At 66.0% G+C, this 20,981-nt stretch overlaps 1 protein-coding gene across 2 annotated transcripts in view; it reads right to left on the bottom strand.

The window, feature by feature from the left end:
* The window catches only part of INPP5A (inositol polyphosphate-5-phosphatase A), a 59,670-nt gene that overhangs the window by 6,810 nt on the left and 31,879 nt on the right, over nt 1–20,981 (bottom strand). For both annotated transcript variants that reach the window (XM_056106658.1, XM_056106659.1), the window contains exons 5-11: nt 17,324–17,387; nt 16,252–16,355; nt 13,067–13,119; nt 12,600–12,719; nt 8,160–8,244; nt 3,070–3,165; nt 2,911–2,985 (exon numbers count right to left, since the gene is read on the bottom strand). In XM_056106658.1, the coding sequence (XP_055962633.1) occupies nt 2,911–2,985; nt 3,070–3,165; nt 8,160–8,244; nt 12,600–12,719; nt 13,067–13,119; nt 16,252–16,355; nt 17,324–17,387 (597 nt within the window). The remainder of the gene's footprint in view (nt 1–2,910; nt 2,986–3,069; nt 3,166–8,159; nt 8,245–12,599; nt 12,720–13,066; nt 13,120–16,251; nt 16,356–17,323; nt 17,388–20,981) is intronic.

Below are 20,981 nucleotides of genomic sequence, written 5' to 3'. Positions count from 1 at the left end.
GCCTGCTCTCCACCTGTCACCTCGTCCCTGGCTGTCCTACTTGCCGGCTGCTGGTTCCCAGGGTACGCACGAGGATGGACATGGCCACTGGACACTGGCCTGGCTGCTAGGGCCATGCTCCGGTTCCCAAGACGAGTTCTTGGGAGCTCCTGACCCAGTCGTGGCAGTGAGAATGCCCGGCTGCACAATGGCCTGTCCCCTGTGGCAGGGTCTCTGTGTGACACTCCGGGCTGTTTTCAAGCTCCTGAGTCTGGCGTGTTGTCACTGAGACTTGGCCCGACTGGGGTGTGGCGGCAGTGTCAGCAGCAGGGGTCTCCCCCAGAGGCTGTGCGGGCTGGCGGCGGAGGCTAGACTTCTCACAGTCCCCAGCACAAGTCTCCTTCTCTTGACCGTTGCCAACTCACGCTGCCTGAGGTCACAGGTCGACCATGCTCTGCACATGCCCGGGGTCACCATGTGCGCATCTTTCTCACGGGACGGAGCAACCCTGCTGGAGCACAGCCCTGGGCAGGGAGGTGTCCGGGCATTGCCCACAGTAGGGCCGTGTGCGTGGGCACAGGCACGGGATCGTGCCAGGGCTCGTCTGCTGCCCCCCACTTAGGCAGGTTCTGGGCCACCTGGGGACCCCAGCCCAGAGGGCTGCAGCGGCCCCGTCGGTGTGACCTCAGCGGGCTCTCGGGGTGCTGTGGGGCTCTGGGAAGGACTTCGCCGGGGCATCGCGTAGCTTCGATCAGGAGTCACACCGCGTCCGCTCCTGCCCAGCCTGCGTCTGTGCGGGGCTGCTCGCGACGTGCTGACGGATTTCGCGTCTCGCCGATGTTTCTTGATTACAGAGTGAAAAAGCGCCAGGCTGTGCCTGGGCGGGGCCGGAGCGGCCGGCTCGTCCGTATCTGTCAGCGCGCCCGGCGTGCAGCCCCTCGCCACCGGCACGGAGGTGAGCCGCAGCTGCACGCCGCTCGACACAGGACGTCTCCATCCACGCGCCGCGCCTGCCCTGGGACAGTCATGGGAAATTTAATCTCTCCAAATCCTCACCAGGGCACTCCATCCTGCCGCCTGACAGCCACACTTATAATTAATTATACAATTTCGATGAGAATATCGACTAAACAAAGCTATAAATCATAGAAAAAGTCAATAGGCATGGACACATTCAATCATGTCCCGGCCAATGATTACTACCCTTAAAATACAATAATTATTTTCAGGAGCCAGCTCGAATTAAATTTCTGTCAGTCGGGTACAAGACCGGTGGTTGATGAAGGGGGCGATGGGTCCGGGCTGCGCATCCATCCTGCGCCGAGGTGGGGCCACAAGGCCGGGAGGCGGCGGCCGCGTGGGCGGCACCTCCCAGAGCACGAGACGGCTGGGGTAGCAGAGGCAGGCGCGTGTCTGGGGGCCGAGGCGGGGGCCGGCCGCGCGTGTTCCGTTGCTGCCGCCGTGACGCACGAGCGCGGCCTGGAAACCTGCCCGTGGACCCTCCTGTCCCGAGTCCTCCTGGCACGCGCACGTGTCCTTCTCAGGGGACCGGCCCCAAGGGAAGACACGCTGTCCCCGGGGAGCGGTTCCTGCCCTCCCAGACGCCTTTTGGAAGGTCCCGGCCCTCCACCGCCCAGTGCCACCCTCCGCTGCCCACTGCGTCCCTCAAGGGGCCTCTGTCCTTCTCACACCCACCCGCTGGGCCCCCTGTGGGCTGACCCACAGGGCTAAGGCACAGACTGAGCGCCTCCCACCAGCACAGCCCCCCATGCGGGACAGGAGGCTCTGAGCCAGGGCCCGGGACCAACGGGGACGGCAGGGAGAGGGCCTGAGAGCAGTGAGGACGCCTGGCCTGTCCAGCGAGAGGAGTGGGTCTGTCTGGTGAGGAGACATGGCCTGGCTCAGAAGAGACCTCACTTCTGAGCACTGGACTCGTTCTGACCTGAAGAACCTTCGTCACCGCACGGGAAACTGAGGCACCGAGGACCAGGGCACTGCACGATGCGCCCCTGACTGCAAAGTGTGCGAACTGAGACAGGACTCAGGACCCCAAGGGGGTCTAAGGGCAGCCTGTGGGGAGGGGGGGTGGTGAAGGGTCCAGGGCAAACAGGTGCCACGGGGCTGAGGGTGCCCTGTGGAGGCCGGAGGGGCTGCATGTGCACACCCACGCACACGGGTGCACACAGAGGAACACAGGGACGCGCGCTTGGGTGCACACACAGGGATACACACACACAGTACACACAGGGACACACAGAGGGATACACACACACGGGTGCACACAGAGGGATATAGGGACACACACACAGGTGCACAGGCAGGGACAAACACGCACACAGTACACACACAGGAACATACACGCACACAGGTGCACACGCAGGGACACGTACATGGGTGTGCACACACAGGGACACAGAGACACACATGGGTGCACAGCAGGGACACACACGCAAACGGGTACACAAACAGAGATACAGACACACGCAGGCGCACACATACAGGGGTACGTGTGTGCATGCAGACATTCATGTAGTGATGTGTGCATTGCATGTACACGCAGAGATGTGCACGCTGACAGAAGAATATGCCTGTGTGCACAGGAGCACACGTGCAGATGAGGGTGACATTCACACATGAACCACCATGTACACATGCACACACAAGACAGACATGCGTGTGTGTATATGGCTACACATACAGCCATGAGACTCACATGCAAATGCAGGGACAAGGGAGGCTCTCTCTCTCTCTCTCTCTCTCTCTCTCACACACCGCACCAGGGCCTCAGTCTCAGGAGGGCCCCAGTCAGGCCGTCCTGCCCCCGCACAGCTGGGGCGAGCCAGGCCGGCTGCCGGTCTGTGGCAGGGCGCTCGCGGGCAGCAGGCAGGTCGGTCAGCCAAGGGCCCAGCCACAGTCCGGGGAGGCACTCACCGCGGTGCCGTTGCTGTCCCGGAAAACATCCTGGTTGAAGTACTCGAACAGCTTCTTCTCCAGCTGCAGCATCACCTGCAGAGCTGGTGTCAGCGCGGGGCGCCCGGACCCAGAGCGGGCCTCAGCCCGCCCCGCCCCGCCCCGCCCCGCCCCGCTCACCTTCCGGTCATTGTCCGACTCCCTGAAGATGAGCTTCACCACCTCGTTGGTGTCCGCTGCCCGCACAGTCTGCATGGTGGCCTTGGTACAGAGGGTCTGTGGAGAGAGGGCCGCATGGGGGCTCCGGCGCCCACCCTGACGCCAGACAGGTGGGGAAGGCAGCAGGGCTGGTGGCGGCCTGGAGACCCCCAGGTGGCCTCTGCCACTTGGGAGGGGTCGAGCCGGGAACAGTGCCGGTGGCTAACTGGGTCCCTCAGGCCGCGGCTGGGGCTGAGCTCAGGCAGGGGGGAGGGAACCGGGCGTGGCCTCGAGGTCGGTCGCGGGGGCCCTGCAGGGCCCGCTCCCCGGTGGGCCGTGAGTCTGCCCGGCCGTTGCTGCCACTCAGCACCGCAGGGTCAGGTCAGCCCAAAGCTGGTGTCGGGAGTTGGCCAGCTGCAGATGGAGATGAGGCAGCCCAACGACGGGCGCCAGCACCCCCACGCTGACAGCACGGCTGGGAGGCCCCCCTCCCCCGGGCGTCTGCAGGCTCAGGGCACTCAGGCAGAACCAGCGCCTCCCGCCACCCAGGGCGGGTCGGGCCCCTTTCAGAGAAACCCCCAAAGCCGCTCTACCGGGGAAGCCGGGCGGGTTCGGGCAGAGCCCGGGGGGGCGGGGCCTGGCGGCTGAGTGGCCTCCATGGCGGCGGGTCAGACCCGCAGTCATGCAGCACCCCTGGCCTGTTCCGAGTGTCCCCCAGGACCCTGCGGGCCGGACGGGCAGACCCAGGGCGCGGGCGGGGGCAGGAGGAGGGGAGCCCCCAGCAGCTCCAGGCCCGCCCCCTCGGGGCTGACGGGGCACAGAGGAGGGTCCCAGAGGTGCGGTGACGAAGTGAAGCTTCTTGGTAAGTGGAGCAAACTGAAGCCATCCGGGAGGAAGGCCAGGGCAGGGGACGGTGCGGGGTGGGGCTGGGGCCTGTCGAGGCCCTCAGAGGCCTCCTGGGGGGACCGTGCAGAGGTTCTGCATCACCCAGCTATGTCACACACAGAGGGGCCAGCAGGACCCCAAAGGGAACCTCCTCACAAGACCCACTTGGCCTTGGCGCAGACGGGCACCAGCCCTGGCTGCAAACTGGGGTTCGTGGGGACCCGACTGTCCCCCTCGGGCTAGGAGAGGAGCCGGGGCCAAGACCACGCAGCACCCACGGGCCCCGGAGACCCACCCACCGGCCTCCCTGACGTCTCTGCCAGGGCCACGCGAGCCCTGCAGGGATGTGGCTCCATGGAGGACACAGAGCTGACGGTAAAAGGCCAAAGATCAAGCAGGGCCTGCTGGTCCTGGGGCGGGTCCCCCGTCAGCCCCCAGCCCGCCCTGGTGGCCGCCAGCAGCTCAGAGGCCAGGAGAAGGCGGGGGGGGGGGCAGGCTGGCCTGCAGGAGCGTGGGGCCACTCCCCTGCCCCCGCAGGACGGTGCTCCCCTCCCCTCCACCCAATTCCTCAGGGTTCTGCACTGCCCTCTCCAGAGACCAGGCACCCTGGGGGACGTGCCCCTCACGGAGACGCACGCCCCAACTTCACTGAGGGGCACCAGCTGCCGTGTCCTTCTGTCCCCCGAGCTGAGGTGAGGACGGCTCTGACCACTCCAGGCAGGGAGGCGGTCCTCAGCAGACCACCCTTTCCTTAGACGCCAGCGTAACCACCACCTTTCACCACGGGCTGTTCCCTAGAGACCAACAGGACAGACGGGAAGGCCAAGGATGCTGGACGCGATGGCCAGGAGGCTGCACCCACGGCTCGCCCTACAGTGCACCCGTCCCCAACCTCAGCTGAGTCCTGCTCCGCCAGCCTTTATGAAGGCCCAGCACCAGGGCCTGCCGGGGTGGCCACGCAGGAGCCCAGAGGTGCCAGCCCGGGGCAGGGCACGGGCCTGGGTGGGCGCTGCCCGCAGCATTCGGGCACCAGCCTCCACTGAGCAAGGCCAGCCCCCGTGCATTGTCAACTGTTCGCCCAGAACAACAACGCACCATAAAGACCCTTTCATCCCTGCAGCACCCATGGCAACAGGCAAAGCCCTGGTGGCGCCAGCGCCAGAGACGGTTCCCGAAGGAAGCAGGAGTGGGCCCCCAGCCTGCGTCCAGGGAGGACGGCACTGCCGGGCCGGGGCTGCCCCGTCACAACACGAGGTGTCAGCAGAGGCCCCACACACGCCACCCCAGCCCCCAGGCAGCGCCACACAAGCCAGCGAAGCCAGAAGCCCAGCAGCTGGACCCTTGGGGGCCGTGTCCCGCTGACGCGCCCGCCCTTCCCCGCAGCCCGGGAATCCACCTGGTCAGAGTTTGAGTGCGCGTGAGGTAAAGGACGCTTGCCTTGCACGCCTGTTCCCAGCCCCCGACGGTCCCTTGAGCCCCGCAGGAGGGACCAGTGCGCCATCAGGTGCGGTCGAGAACAGAACAAGGAAATCGACCCGGTGACAGTGGTGACCACGCAGAAAACGCCCCCCACGGCCCCGGCACCCCACCCCTCAGACCCGGGGTGAGAAACTTCCCTGCTCTGCGGGGAGAAACTTCCCTGAAAAACTCCCTGAATGGGACACGCAGAGCAGCCCAGACCGGGAACGAGAGGGAGCTGACTGTACCGCTAATGTCACAGCCACGTGAGACCAGCATCACTGGTGGTTTGAGAGCAGTGATTGAGGACGCGAGCGGCACGCAAGGCACCGGCTGCAGTTTCACAATGACCCGAGACAGAGGGCAGAAGCCCAGGAGCCTGTGTGGGCCGGGGGAGAGGCGGGGGACGCACCACAGAGCTCTGGAGCTGCACCCCCGTCTGCAGGGTTAGAGGCTGAAGGACTGGGTCTGCAGGGCTCGGGGACGAGCCGGGAGCCAGGACGGGCCTGTGGGCAGCGGCAGGAGCCGCCGAGTGGTCACTGCAGCCTGCGGGGCAGCAAGCCCGTGTCCGCTGGGCTGTGGAAGCAGCAGGGACGTGCCCGGGTCCTGCGCGGGGTGTGTGGGGCGGCACCGGCACAGCTGTGACCCCGGGGCCCTCTCAAGCAGGGCTGGCTCCCGGGGGTGCAGGGACCTGGCAAATGCGGGACGGTCCCGGCGCCCACACCTGCCCTGCCCGGCCAGGGAGCGGGTTTGAACACGGCCGCGGCGCTCCACAGCCCATCCATCACGGTGAAGGACGGCAGGTGGGCGGGCCGGGCCGCGCGGGGACGAGCGCGCCTGGCACCACCGTCACTCGCTGTCACTGGGGCCAGCTGAGCGCCCAGCTGCCAGTTGTCACCGCGCAGAAAACACGCTCTGTGAGCATCGTGCCGGCGTTCCTCAGCTCCGCGCCCACGGCCCGGCAGACGCACAGGATGAGCACGTTTGATTTGCGTGTTTAATTATGGCTGAAGCAACGCCACTCAGAGCCGGGCGCCGCCCTCTGGTTCTGCTCCGGCGGCTCCGTATAAATTTGCATCTGAAATAGGAGCTGGAGCCAGACACAGCCTTCCCCACTCTCGGCGCCCACCCGCCTCTCCCACCCGCAGCCTCCCCGGAGCAGCCCGAGCAGCCCCTGCCGCCCCTTCACCTGCACCCGCACCAGCACCAGAACCTGCACCCACACCCGCACCCACAGCCACACCCGTACCCACACCCACACCAGAACCCGCACCCACACCCTGCACCCCACGCCATACACCCACACCCCAAGCACCTACACCCACACCCCGCATCCCCACACCCGACCCCTGTAACTGCACCCCAAAGCCCCATGCCTGCACCTACACCCCTGCACCCGCACTCCACACCCGTCTCCCCAGCACCACCATGACTGCCCACAGGGCAGCCAAGTCCTCCCGTCTCGAGTGCTGGAGGCTCGTGGCTCAGTGTCCGGCCACTGGTGACCTGCACGTTAGCCCTGTCAGCTCCCACCCAGCACCTGAGAGCCAACCCTGAGTGGACGGGGGCCCCGCCCCCAGGACAGCAGGTCAGGTCAGAGTGTAAAGGGCAGGTGGTTGAAAGAAGAGCCCCGGACACCTGGCAGCCCCCGGCGCCCGAGCAGCAGTGGGGTCCTGGCGGCTCGTCCTGCTCCAGGGACCTCTGTGGGCTTCTAAGAGCACAGACGTGGGCGACCCCTGAGCAGGGACCTGAGAGAGACCACAGATGAGTCCGCCCTTCTGGGGCTGGGGCCAGTGGCCAGTGCCCCCCGCAGCTTCCAGGGAGCAGCCCGACGGGCCTGGCGGTTCCCTCGGCAGTTTCCGCTTCTCTCTTCGGGTCAGGCTGGGTGGTGCTGCGGCCCCACCCACAGGGTTGCGGGGGCTTCTAGGCACGAGCACCTTCCTGTCCCCAGTCGGCTGCCCGGGACACTGGCTCGAGGCGGCGTTCACCCTGAAGCCAGCCTGCGGAGGTGCTGGGGACGGAGGTTGGCCCCTACTGACCCACGGGACCCCCTCTCTGCCTGCTCGCCCCCTCTGACAATATGCCGTGACCACCCCCCCAAGCAGCCCCTCTGCAGATGTGCTATCGTCCCAGAGGGGCTCGGTGAGGGTCCCCTGGCCTTTCAGGGCCTACTTCTCGGGGCTCCGGGGGGAATCCTGATAGCTGTGGAGACCCAGACCATCGCAGGAATGAGGGGGTCGCAAGGCTGCTGCCCTCTCCTGGGCCTCCCTCTACCCCATGGCCCCCCTCCCCTCTCCAGGCCATGGACCCTGATGCCCACCTGATGGCGGAGAGAGCTCTGGGGTGACCCTCAGCGTTTCCCCAGAACTGCGCCTGCCACACAGAGACACCTGCTCTGTCCAGGAGATATTCTAGAAGCCTCCTGATGTCCAAAGTGGGGCTTGTGAGGCCTGGTGTCCCCCTATCCTGACAGGACATGCCACAGGACGGACACAGGTGGGATAGTGTCTGTCGCTAGGGACAAAGCTGGCAGGGATGGCCACACTCGCCCGGCCAGTCCCAACACTGGGCCCGGTCGCCAGCACGGACTTTTCCATGTTCTGCCCAACAGGGACCCGCTCGGGAGCCCCAAGGGCGTCCGAGTGCCAGGGCACCTTCTCCACGGCACGCAGGTCGTCCCCATCAGGGCTGACCCGAGTGCAGACCGGACCAGAGCCCACGACACCCACCTCCACCACGGACTTGGAGTCCAGCCGGAAGTTGAAGTCTCCGAAGACGAAGTAGGCGGCCTTCTCGAACCTCTGGTCGACGATTCTGTGAGGGAAAGGGAGGCGTCACGAGGCTTGGGGGAGGGGGCAGCTCTGGTACTGCGCCCAGCCTGCGATGGGGCCACCAAGATGGGCACCAGGCGGCCAGGTGGCGGGGAAAGCCGGGGCTGTGCGGCCGCAGTGGCGGGAGAGGAGCCCCTCCCCACCCCGCCCGGTCATCACTCCTGAGACCACACAGCTCTCACCGCCCGGCACGGGGGCTCCTGAGGTCGCTGACCCGCCCCTCCAGCCTGCCCGGGGCAGGGAGGGCACCCTGTGGCGCCCATGGTGGTCAGTGCCCGAGCGCCCTGCACGCACACAGCTCCCTGTAGGGGCGGCCGACCAAGGCGCACGGCCAGGAGCACCAGCTTTCCTTATCAACTAATGGACCCGGGGAGCCAAGGGTCCGTGTGACTCCAGGGACACACGCAGGAAGAGGGAATTAGCAGGCGCCACCGGGACGGGCACGTGTGGGGCAGAGGGCAGGCGTCTGCAGCGGGCACCCAGGGCCCCGTTTTGATGCTCAGACGGGCCCGCAGGGTCATGCCAGTGCCCGTCACCCCCGGGGGGCTGGGCCGGCCGGCCTGAGGAAAGCCGCTGGCTGGTGCTGGGGCCGCCATGGCTGCTCACGCGGGTTCTGCTTTACTCTGGGGAGGATGACAGGGATCCCCGTCCGTGACAGACGTCACGGCGTCTCGGCAAACTCGGCCCCACAAGGCCCCTGGTCCTCAAGGCCGGCCCCTTCCTCTCTCAGCTGCCTTGACCCTGGATCCCCGTGTGGGGCACCTGTCCACTCAGGGTCACGAGGTTGTCCACAGCCTTTCCCCGGACCTCCTGGGGAGAGCCTCACGACCGGGGCCCCTCTTTGCTGGTTCTCACTTCCGTCCAGACCGGGCTCAGGTCACAGCCCAGACACGTCGCCTGAGATGCCGGTGCCCACAGGGGCTCATCTGCTCCCGAGGGGATCCCTCCTGGCCTCCTGCCAGCGCCAGGCCACGGTGTGAGAGCCGGGCTCCCGGGCTCCCTGTTCTGACACCCTCGGCAGGTGTGGCTCAGGCTCTGGGCTCCAGGCCGCAGGCTGGCCTCTGTGGCCACGCGGGTGGGGGCTGCCCTCCATGTCCCTTCTGGCTGGTGAGTGCCCAGCAGGATGAGAGTGTGGGGACAGGGGCAGGGACCCGGCACGTAGGCAGCGGGCGGTCCTGGCTGTGACTGCCCGGGACGTGCTGGTGGCTGGCTGGACACTCTGGGGCAGACTCTCAGCTGCCTGGCCTGTGAGTGAGGATACGGAAGACAGGAAGGAGCAGGCCGAGTGTGTGTGCGAGGGAGTCCTTGGATTCGTCCCCGTGTCGGCCACGGTGCTGGGAGCCTGTGTGCCGCCAGGCAGCCACAGGCGGTGGGACTCATGTCCGGGACGCAGGACCCCGCCGAGGCCATCAATAACACCGTCTCAAAGGTCGGCGGCGGCCACGGTGAAGAGCTGTCAGGCCGGCAATCGGCTGAGTGCCGGGCACTGCCCCCACGCGCCCACTTTTAATTCCGACATAGCGCCATTTAGCACGGGAGGAAAGGGCTGTTTGAGAATTAATTGCCCTGTCAGCGGCTATTATGATTAAACAGGCGGCCATCAATGCCGTGTCCGACTCAAAACGAGAATTACAAGAAGAGCCATAAAAATCCATTTTTAGGCCTTGAAAACGGTCTCTGTGGTGACAAGAAGGGCCATGTGACCGCCTGGGGGCTCTGGGACGGCCCGGGACAGGGGATGGCCTGAGACAGGGGACACGGCTTCGCTGGCCGGGGGCCGCGTTATTGCACCCCCAAAGGTTTCTGACTCTCATTCCAGGAACTTGGCCTGCCCGTGCTGAGGGGCCCACGTCCACCAAGCAAGGGGCACGAACGGGGTTGGTGCTACTGGGCCTCTGGGATGCCCCCTGCAGGGCATGGACCAGACCTGGGCACCACATGGGGTCAGTCAGCCCAGAGACCCAGGCCTGGTGGGTGGGTGGACAGCGGCCACCCCCCACCCTGGAGCCTGCGCCTCCTGGAAGCCACCCAGGCTCCGCCCACCTGCCCGCCCACCCGCACAAAGGTGAGGGCTGTGGGGACCAGTGCGGGGGACGCTCCCAGAGGGCGGGCCGGGCCCAGGAGGTGCCAGAGCATTTCTGATGGGGCTCGGAGCAGCTGAGGGGGAGCCGCCTTGGGGGCCACAGCACCACACCTTCTGGAAGCTCCTGGAAGCTCTCTTGGGGCATCTGGTAAGGCCCGTGAAGGTCAGGCCTCGTGGCCAGCAGCTGGCTGCCCTGGGAGAAAGGTGCCGTCTGCACCGCCGGCAGGCACGTGCACCACCACACGGGAGGGCTGCCACTCTGGGCACCAGGCGACACCCAGGCAGGCCCTGGTGACCAGGAGGCTGGAGCAGAAGCAGGTGAATCTACGAGTGAAGGTACAGGTGCAGGTGTTGGGAACGGGCGTGGAGTGTGGATACAGGCGCGGGTGCAGGAGCAGGTAGGCACAGGTGAGGCTGCAGGTGCAGGTACAGGTGTGGGTGCAGGCGTGAGCATAGATACAGGTGTGAGGACAGGTGAAAATGTAGGTGCAGGTACAGGTGCAAGCGTGGGAGTTACGCACATACACATGTGTGCAGGTGTGGGTGTAGGTGCAGGTGACGGTGTGGGTGCAGGTGCAGGTGCAGGTGTGAGTAGGTGAAGGTGTAGGTGCAGGTACAGGTGCAAGCGTGGGAGTTACGCACATACACGTGTGTGCAGGTGTGGGTGTAGGTGCAGGTACAGGTGTGGGTGCAGGTGCAGGTACAGGTGTGGGTGCAGGTGCAGGTACAGGTGTGAGTAGGTGAAGGTGTAGGTGCAGGTGTGGAAGTGGGAGCAGGTGAGGGTGTAGGTACAGGCACAGGTGTGGGTGCAGGTGAGGGTGTGGGTGCAGGTACAGGTACAGGTGCAGGTACAGGTGTGGGTGCAGGTGCAGGTACCAGTGTGGATACAGGTGCGGCTGAGGGTGAAGATGCAGTACAGGGGCAGTGTGGGGAAAGGTGCAGGTGTGGGTGCCGATGCAGGTACAGGTGTGAGTAGGTGAAGGTGCAGGTGCAGGTGTGGAAGTGGGAGCAGGTGAGGGTGGAGGTGCAGGGCGGGAGCAGGTAGGTGTGTGCTGGGCTGTTGGCGGCAGGGTGGGTGTGGGGAGCTGGGAATGGCGGCAGAGGCGTGTGGGGGCAGGGCTGTGGCACTGACGGCTGACGGATGGGTGCCCCGTGACAAAAGGGGCCGGGAGGGCCCCTCCTGGGAAACTAATTGCTCCCAATTGTGCCGGCAACATTATTTTTCTGGCGATCATTTCCTTTGAATGCCCCAAACGAGCATGAGGCAAGTCTTTTGACCGGACATAAAAGTTAAATGTCCCAATGTTGATCAAATTAACTTCGAGCTGTGACAATGGTCAGTGTTTGTGAGGGGATGACAAGGACAAAGGGGTGCTTTGTGCTCGGATTTCACAGTTGTGATGTAGAATGTCTCTGTTGAACTAGCCAGGCCACATTTCAAAGGGAGACAGAAGCGCCTGTCAACTGTGGAAAAACGCCGTTCACAGCAGATCTGGAGGGAGACCTCACAGCTCCAGGCCGCCGGCCGGAGGGACAGGGGTGCAAGGGACGGTGGTGGGTGGGGGAGGGGGCCTGGCGGGGTGGGGGGCCGGAGGGGTGGGGGGCTGGCCGGCGGGGTGTGGAGGGACGAGCACAGGCGCGGCCCCGGGGTGAGTTCTGCAGGTCTGGGTGCCCCAGGGCCGGGGCCCCACCAGGCCACCTCCCCTCCTCACCTGGAGGCGGCCCTCGGGGTGTGGCTGCGGTGGCCTGGGGGGGTTCGCGTGGCACGTGCAGGCCCCTCCCCACAGAGAAGGCCGCTCAGGTTCCCGGGGGCGGAGGCCGGGCTGGCGCCCCTTCCCCGGGGGGCTGCACAGCCCAGCCGAGACAAAGCTGTGGAGGTTCCCAATGGCCTGAATGGGCACTGTTGGTGGCAGCGCCATTCACAGCCCCGAGCATTGTCCCCCGGCGGGAGAATGCGGCCGCTGATGGCTGCCAAAAGGTTAGCAGCCCCGTGAAAGGCGGCCGCGCATTCTCCGCGCCCACAGAGCCGCCTTTTGTGTGCCCGCACGGCCGGAGGTCCGGATCTGCGGCTGGCTGGGTGCCCCCGCGCCCTGGGAATGTGGGGCTGAATGGGGCCCCGGCCCCAGCTCCGCGGGAGGTCCCAGCACGACCCCCAGGCCCCCCCAACGCGGGCAGCACTGCTCACCCCCTGGAGGCGCTGGCGGGGAAGGGTGGGTCCACGGAGGCAGAAGGCGGGCAGGGCGGGCAGCGCCTACCTGTCGAGAACGTAGCCCAGGGCCCTGTGCCGGATGCCGGCATACACTGAGGGGCTGCTCTCCCAGGCCACCAGGTTGGACGCGTCATGGAAGAGGTGGATGTTCACCAGGTCGAAGGCGCTGCAGGAGAAGGGACAGTGAGCCGGGAGGGACAGGGACCCGGGGAGAGGGGACAGGGAGCCGGCTGGAGAAGCCCCCTGCCCTCCAGGGAGAAGCTCTGCTGCTGTGCCATGCCGTCCCTCACCTGCCCCCTAGGTCCTGGGGCCCGGCTCCCTCGGGGCCCCTCTCCCAGGAAGCTACAGGGCTGGGAGCTCGGCTCCCTGAGGGAGGTGGTCCCAGGTGGGTTGGGCTCTCTGGGGACCCAGAAGAACAACTGGCCTGAGACAGGGGACAACACCATTCCCCCCCCCCCACCGCCCACCTCACACAGAAGGGAAAGGTCCCGCCTAGCAGTGGGGGGCACCTACCAGTCAGCGATGCACCACCTCGTCCGGATGAAGCCTTTCCTGGACCATTTGCACTAAAAAGCAAGCAGGGGCCTGTGAGCCTCGAGCGTGGGTACACTGGGACCCGGCCTGCCAGCCACGCCACGGGGCACAGACAGACACGTCCCCGGCAGCCACAGGGCAGGAACAGACACACCCCCACCAGCCGAGGGGCACGGACAGACACACCCCCGGCAGTGGCGGGAGCCACGGGAGCCACAGCCGCGGCCCCACTTCCCAGCACATTGTGAGGGACTCGGGCTGCAGTGGAGGATGTACAGGGATCCCCCAGACCACCTTCCACTGGGGACAAGAGGAATGCAGAACACCAGCTCCAGGAAGCCACACACCTTCAGACTGGATTGCTCTGCAGGGAGCCCCAGGGCCCAGCCTCTGAGCAGGGTGTGCAGGTGGGGCCGGCTTGGAGGGGTGGTCTGATTTAGGACCCCCAAGGACACACCCAGAGGGGAAAGTCCCAGTGTGGGGCCAAACAGGAAGTGAAGCTTCTGCCTGGCCCTCCTTGGGGGCTGTCCCAGGAGTCAGGGGGATGGGTGGCAGCGGTCTGCTCCCACCCCGACGCCAGTGCCCTCATCGGTGTTCTCTGAGACAAGCGTAGAAGCCAGATGGCCTGGTGGGCGCTCCAAGTCCCCACCCAGAGCCCGAGACCCCAGTGCCCGCAGCCTGGCCACTGCCACCTGCAGGACCTGGGCCGACACCTCCCACGGGGAGCCCCAGGGGCCCCATGCTGGCCACCCTCATAGGAGGGCGCCTGCCGGACCCCTTCTTGTCTGTGGTGAACAGGGGTGTCTGCCCCCAAGTTTGTCCTGGTGGACAGGACATGCTCACACGCACATGGACACCAGCCTGCGGAACTGCACGCCCACCTGCCAGTGGTCTGGGGGTGCTTTCCCCCGTCTCCCTGCGAATGATCTTTCCCGGCTCCCAGGAATAAGCTGCCAAGGGCCTAAGTCGGGGATTCCGGTGCAAGGATTTTCACTCAATGGCAATGGGCCCCAGAGAAAAGGCTCCCTTGGAGAGCGGGCCATGGCAACCCCGGGCTTGACTGAGGGGACCAACAGGCCCTCGGGCTGGAGGCTGCCAGCTAGGACCACACCTCCCGGGAGAAAGTGTCCCTGATGGGCCTGCCAGGGTCCCTCACAGCCTGGACTGTCCCTCTGCAGGCAGGGGCACCTGGATGCTTCACGGGTGCACACCTGCACACGCAGCACACAGAGGCATCTCCAGCAATGGTGCAAGATACACACACGTGTGCACACGTGTGGAGCGCAAACCACTTGTGTGCACACAAGTGCCGCACACATACAGCACACGTGTACACACATGTGCTACGCACATGGATGGCCCGTGTGCACATGGGTGCCACACATGGACAGCGGACACGTGCGCACAGGTGCAGCGCAGACACAGACGCAGGTAGCACGTGTGCAAAGCACGACCCCAGGCAGCAGTACAGAAACAGGCCTGCACACGTGGCCGCCCACCGGCCCCTGGGACACACCCGTGCCGTGCAGCCGAGTCGGGACAGCGCGCCTGCCCCGGGGACGGCTGGGCGGGGAGCCTCCTCGGGGCTCACCCCCTCGGCTCCGGCCTCGCCGCCCACAGCCCCGAGCCCGGCCGGACCCCGCACGAGCTGCCCACCGCGGGCAGCGGGCGGCGGGCACGGCTCCCCTCGCGTCCCGAGGCCCGCTCCGTCCCCCTGATGGGATTCCTTAGCAGCAGATGGATTGCGAGCGCGGGCGGCTTCATCTCCTAAGGGCCGGCATAAATCACGGCGGGACGAGCCGCGCTGCGGGAAGGCTCCCGCCACACCGCGCGCCGTGAAAGGCCCGCTTCGGAGCATTAGTGGAATTAATTCATCTTTCATAAGAGCTCGGAGGGACCGTGATCTATGGGAACAACCAATTTCTCACTACGGCCGGGAGGAAAAAAGTGCCTCACCCCGATCGACTACACAAATCTGCCTTTTAAAAATGGCCTCACTTGTCTGAGCGCGGCTCCCCGCGGCGCGCCGAGATCCGTCCCGCGCCCGGAGCAGCCATAAATCAACAGAGCGAGTTTTGTTAGTTCTGTGCGCCGCGGCTGTAATTATTAGGGCTTGCATTACGTCTCCATCATGGTAATTACATTTAGATTAGACTCCAGCGACGCAATGAAACGAGGAGAAATCAGCCCGGAACGAGTCCCCCCAAACATGTCCACCTCGGTGAGGACGGGCTGCAGCCGTGGGCCGTGGGAGACCACCCCCCCCTCCCCGGCTGGGACCCGTGTGTGGGGAGGGGCCTGGGCAGGAAGCAGGAACCCGAGCCAGGTGACTGGACGCGGGACGTGGCTTCCAGCACTGTCAGAGAGCGGCGCCAGGCGGGGACAGGGTGACCCCGGGACAAGGACACACTGTCCCGATCAGGGCCCATCCTGGACCCCCACCCCAGTTGCCCCTGCCAAGGTGACTTGGTCCCTGGCTCTTGTCCAAGGGCTGGTCACTGCCCGTCCCTCCAGAGCCTCGGGAGATGTGCTCTGAGGGCCAGTGGGGGCAGGGGAGGGGGGCACTCACCCCGCGTGCCCTCCTCACCGCGCCCTGGCGCACAGCCCTGCAGCTGCAGGCGGCCTCTCTGGGCTGCGTCCTGGCAGCCCTCGGGGCCTCCCGGGAGCAGGCAGAGGCAGACAGCGTGGGGCTGAGCAGGGCGTGCTGGGACGGGACCAGGCCGGGGCCCACGGGGGTCTCAGACCCCGCTCGCGGGGGCGCCACAGACGTCCAGGCCTTTCTGGGCTGCGGGGGACGGAGGTGCCTCCAGAGCACTGTGGGGCAGGACCTGCAGCTGGGAGTGGGCCAGAGACACGGGCCGCAGTGTGTGCCCGGGGGCGTGAGTGTCCGGGCTGGGGGTTGTGCGAGTGTCCAGTCTTAAGGGCTGCGAGTGTCCGGTCTCAGGGTCCGCATGACCACCCAGTGCCTGAAGCACAGTGTTTTGACAGCCCTGGGCTGGTACCCTCAGAACCAAGATGTGTGCGGGGCCCCGGGGCTTCTGCAGTGGCCCCCTCCTGCCCCCAGACCACCGCACCCTGTGGGAGCCAGTGGCCGGGCCTGACCACCGCAGACCTCCCGGAACGCCCAGCCTGGGGGTGCAGGACGGCGTGTGGGGGGCACGTACCTCGGGGAAGTAGCACTGCGGGAACTTCTCCTTCTCCAGCATGGCCGTGCTCTCCAGCGTGTCCGAGTAGATCTCCTTGCCCGTGACCTTCTTGTACTTCTTGGCTGGACGAGAAAGGACCATGTGTGGACATGTCACAGCGGGGGACGGGAAGGGCAGCACCCAGGCAGGCCCACTGCTCCGTCTGGCCATGTTCTGCGGCCCTTACCTTCTGGTCCTTCCCTTCCCCCTGCCCATCAGCTGGGCTGATCTGTGCCCTCTGACCCGTGCACTCGCCGCTCATCAGACCTTACATGACTCTGTCATGTCATCGACACCCCCGTGTCATGCTCGTGTCCAGGAGGGGGAGTCCTGGGGCGAGGGAGGCCCACAGCTGCCTGCCCAGCACCTCCTGAAAGCCCCGGGTGGGGGCTCCCCAGGTCCTCACCCCCACCACCCCCACAGGGGCCGGAGCCGGCACAGGACAGTCAGGTTGGTCCGGCTCATTCCCGGAAGGTCCCTCCCACACCTGAGCCCTCGGGAGTGAGCCCTGGGGTGTGGGCAGCCCACAGCAGCCCCCACGGCCAGTGCTGCTGGGCTCCGAACTGTGGACTGTGTGGTTCTCGGCCCTGACCACCATGGGTCCTGGAGACGGCCAGAGGTCTCGGTGACCAGGCACCAGCAGGGGCTCCCAGTACGGGGGGCAGGTGGTCACCTCCCAGGCTGGTGCCTCTGACCCAGCTCAGGGGAAGGGTGGAGGCCCCACAGAGAGGGGTGTCCCGGCCAACACAGGGTCTCGGGGACAGAGACGGAGCCTGGACAGAGGAAAGGAGTCGGCCCATGGTCACTGGGACATGTGCCGTGAATGTGTCTGGGGGGCGGGGGTGGGGGGAGGGGACCTGCAGGTCCACAGCCGCGGCCCCAGAGGGAGACCCTGCTGGCCATGTACACTCGGTGTCCCGGCCCCACTTCCTCACATCCGGGACTCCCGGGCCGGGAGCAGGGGGACGTGCCGGCCCAGAGGACTCAGACACGCGGCCACAGGCGCTCACGGTGCTCAGGGCCCGGCGGAGGGCCAAGAGCCAGCTCTTACCTTTGAAGTCGAACTGGTAAATGTTTTTTAGGGATTCGTGGAGGAAATAGAAGCTTCCCAGAGCCTGCAGAGCCGAGAGAACAAGTGGGAGGATGAGAACAGCCCCACAGAGGCCTGGGACCCCCACACCCACCCGCTACCTCCCTTGGGAACTCCCCGGCCCTGCGTTCCTGGCGAGTGCCCCTTACGCTCCGGGCCCTGTGGCAGGAACCCTGAGACCTGGCTCCTGGGCGGCCCTTCCACAGAACAGGGCAGAGGGGGCCAGCCGAGAGGGTGTGGGAGGGGTCGGCCCTGGGCCCCTGTGGTCCCAGCCAAGCCTTTGGGGAGCAACGGCTGCCCCTGGGACCCTCACCGCTGCATCTGCGGCCAGACAGAGGCCACCATCGGTCACTGCAGAGGCCCAGCCCTGGCTCAGACGCAGGGGCTCTGGCCTTGGCACGCAGAGCTGCTTGACACGGGTGGGCACAGGGCACCGGAGCCCACATGACTTGCACCAGCCTCACCCGCTGCTGCAGCCCCTCTCAGAGCCACCAGAGCGGCCACCTGCCAGGCAGGACCAGCCCCCGGTGGGGGTGGGCAGGGGAGCGGATAGCAGGAGCGGGGGAAAGCAGGAGGTGGGGAGCGGTTAGGCAGGCCCAGGAGGGTGTCCCACAGGGGGAGGACCCACGGGGGCACGGTGCACCCGCGCTTACTAAGGCAGCCTCACGCATGCACACTCTGATGTGAAGCCGGAGCCTGGCTGAGGCCCTGGGCAGTGACCGGCCCCGCCGCTGCCTCCGGCCGGAGCACACACATGGGCGGACGGACAGACGGACGGATGAACAGGGACGTGCTTGGGGCTGCAGGTTGTATGGGGTGTGGGGGCCCCTGGGACCTGCTCAGATGCTGACAGAGGGGCCAGTGGCTGTGACGATGCCAGAGGCGCCCCTGAGAGTCAGGCGAGGCCTCTGGGCTCAGCGGCGAGGGGCAAGGCAGTGGCCCCCACTGATCCCACGACCTCAGGGCATGTCAGTGGACCCTGGGGCAGGAGGCCCTGCCCGCTACCCGGCCCGTGGTTCCTGCCGGGTGCATGGCAGACACCAGTGCCTCACGCATGAGCCCAGGCCTGCCCGTGCGGTCGGTCTCGCCTCCAGCTTCTCACGGGACCCTTTGCGAGGGCCAAGCAGCCCTTTGGACTGCTCCGCAGAGCACAGCCCCCAGGACTCTGAGCGGGTCGCCTGGGCCCAGCACGGAGGCCTCACCGGGGACGTGGCACCGAACGAAGCCCCGGTAGTGAGGACTGGCTGGTGCCCCATGCTCCTGCACAGTGCTCCCGAGAACAGAACAGGAAAAGCACCTGTGCCCCCAGGGAGGGGCCAGATCGCTGGCAAAGCCGCCCTGAGGTTCCTGGCTTTAAGACAATTTAGGAGAGTGAGTAATAAATCAAAGCAAAGTGACTCTAACATTCATTAGATTACAAACAATAACAGATGAAACCGAGCTTTTGTTTCAATCAATGGAGGCTTCATTGATCTTCTCCTGGAAAGCAACCTCCTGGCCCACAGGCTAATTGGATGAGGCTGGGAGCCGGGCAGGCCCCAGGCCGCGGCCGTCCGGCCCTCCGAGCACTGGGCAGGAGCCTCTCCAACAAGCGCCGACTGCTCCTCAAGGTCCTGCCGCCCGGTGCAGCTTCAGGAGCTCAGCAGCGGCCCCCAGGGGTCCACCCCCCCACCCCCCGCCCCGTCTGACCCTTGGGGCAGCCCCTTCCACCCACACTGATGCACGTAATTTCATTTGGTCTGTGGCCGACAGCGGCCCTGAGCAGTTAATGGAATTGCCTGTCCATCGTCCTCATCTACTTAGGAGCTAACGGCATCCCCCGAGCGGGCGGCTTTATGAAGCGTGCGCCAGGGGGCCTGCGGGCTCTACATGGGGGCTGCGCCCTGTCGCGGCCCCGTCGCGTGTCCCCAATTAGGCGGCCCCGCCAAGGTCACTCAGCTGCCAGCTCAAAGCGCAAGTCATCACGACAGGGAGGCAGATCAGGCCACGGCCACCTCGTGCCTCTGGTGGCCCCATAAATCCCAGCAGATTAATCCACCGGTGACCATTTCTCATCACATAGGACAGGCAACAAGACGCCTTGAGGCGCCTCCCGGGGGCCAAAGGCAGACTGTCGGGAAGGGCTGCGCGGCCGGACGCTCCTCGCACGAGGGGTGCCCACGGCACCTGTCCAGTTGGCAGATGGTGGAACGGGACCAGCCACGCTGGGTGGCTGCAGGGGTGGCGGGGGGGGGGGGGGCTGGGAAGGGGCTGGGCCTCCCGGGGAGTGTCCAGGAGAAAAGTCAGCACGCAGCCAAGCTCCACCCAGTACAGTGCTCCCAGGAGGGGCAGGGCAGGTGGCGAACACTGCTGGTTGTGGGGACAATGAGTGGGCACAGTCGGTGTGGGCAGGCGATGGGGGCAGGTGGTGGGCACAGTGTGGGCAGGCGGTGTGGGCACAGAGTGGCACGCCCCACAGCCCCGGGCAGGGCGGTTCTGGTGCTCCGGGCCTGAGGCCAGCGCAGGCGGGAGGGAGATGCATGTGGCGGGCAGGGTCGCTGTGAGCACGGAGTCTGCGTGGCCGTGTTTCCCCGCGTCTAAACTGTTGCAAAAGTAAATCAATAAACTTTTATGCCGATTAAATTATGTGGAGAGTTTGCATCATAATTAAAGCAGCCCTGACTTCTACCTTTTGTCTTGTAAAAATCATTAGCTTTTCAATTACGATTTCATCCTCGCAAATGTGCCTGGCACCAGGCCGTGCATCCCGGGCGGGGTGATTAGCGGAAGGAGCATCTGAGAGGACGCAGCACCGACACGGGCTGTTTACAAACTACCCTCCGTTAGGGGGGCAGGCGAGCACAACGCCGAAGGAGCTTAATTGATTTTTAGATTCCGATTAGACTGGGAGCATGCCATGTCCCCCGCTCCCGCCCCCGGCCTGCGGGTGCCACCTCCCGGGCCCTCTCTGTTCTCTGCCCGAACTGGGGTCCCTCTACCAGCTTTAAAGATCTGCCAAGCCCACCGCCCCAGCCTGCCTCCTTCCCGCCTCTCCTGCATGCTGAGGGCCACTCTGGTGGCAACCGGTGCCCTCTCCTGCCACACCTTTGCTGGACCGCAGCCCCGATGGAGACCGTCCCGAGGAGCTGCCACGGTGGCCTGTCCTGGGGCGCTGGAGGACGCTGTCCCCTCAAGCTCCCTCCTGCTGTGCAAGGCTGTGTCTGGAGGGGCCTCTGGAACCAGTGCTGGGCACACGTGGCCCTTCCCCGGCCTGGGGCCTCAGGGGCTGCCACAACCCCCTCCACCCCATTCCCCAGGGAGACTGTGCTGGGGCACCCACGTTGGGCGGGCGAGGTGGAGCACTGCCTGGCCCGGCCTTCGAGGGGCCCCTGCCCCCAAGTGCCCCCACAGCTGGTGCCTCTGAGGAGCCCACCCTTGCCACTGGCCCCCTCTTCTGCGCGACCTGCACACGCAGCCCTGAGCCTGGTCGTGGAGCCAGCAGACACCCAGATGGCACGGGCAGCCTGGAGTTCTGGGCTGTGGCCAGGCTGAGGGGGGACCACCTGGGTTGGGGGGGGCATGTGGGCTGGCCTCACGGCTGCACTCCAGACCCTGCACCCTGGACGCTGCCGGTCAAGGC

Source organism: Sorex fumeus, unplaced genomic scaffold (genome assembly GCF_029834395.1).
Source record: "Sorex fumeus unplaced genomic scaffold, SorFum_2.1 ptg000142l, whole genome shotgun sequence".
In the NCBI taxonomy this organism is placed as follows: Eukaryota; Metazoa; Chordata; class Mammalia; order Eulipotyphla; family Soricidae; genus Sorex; species Sorex fumeus.
This window is presented reverse-complemented; position numbering and strand designations above follow the sequence as displayed.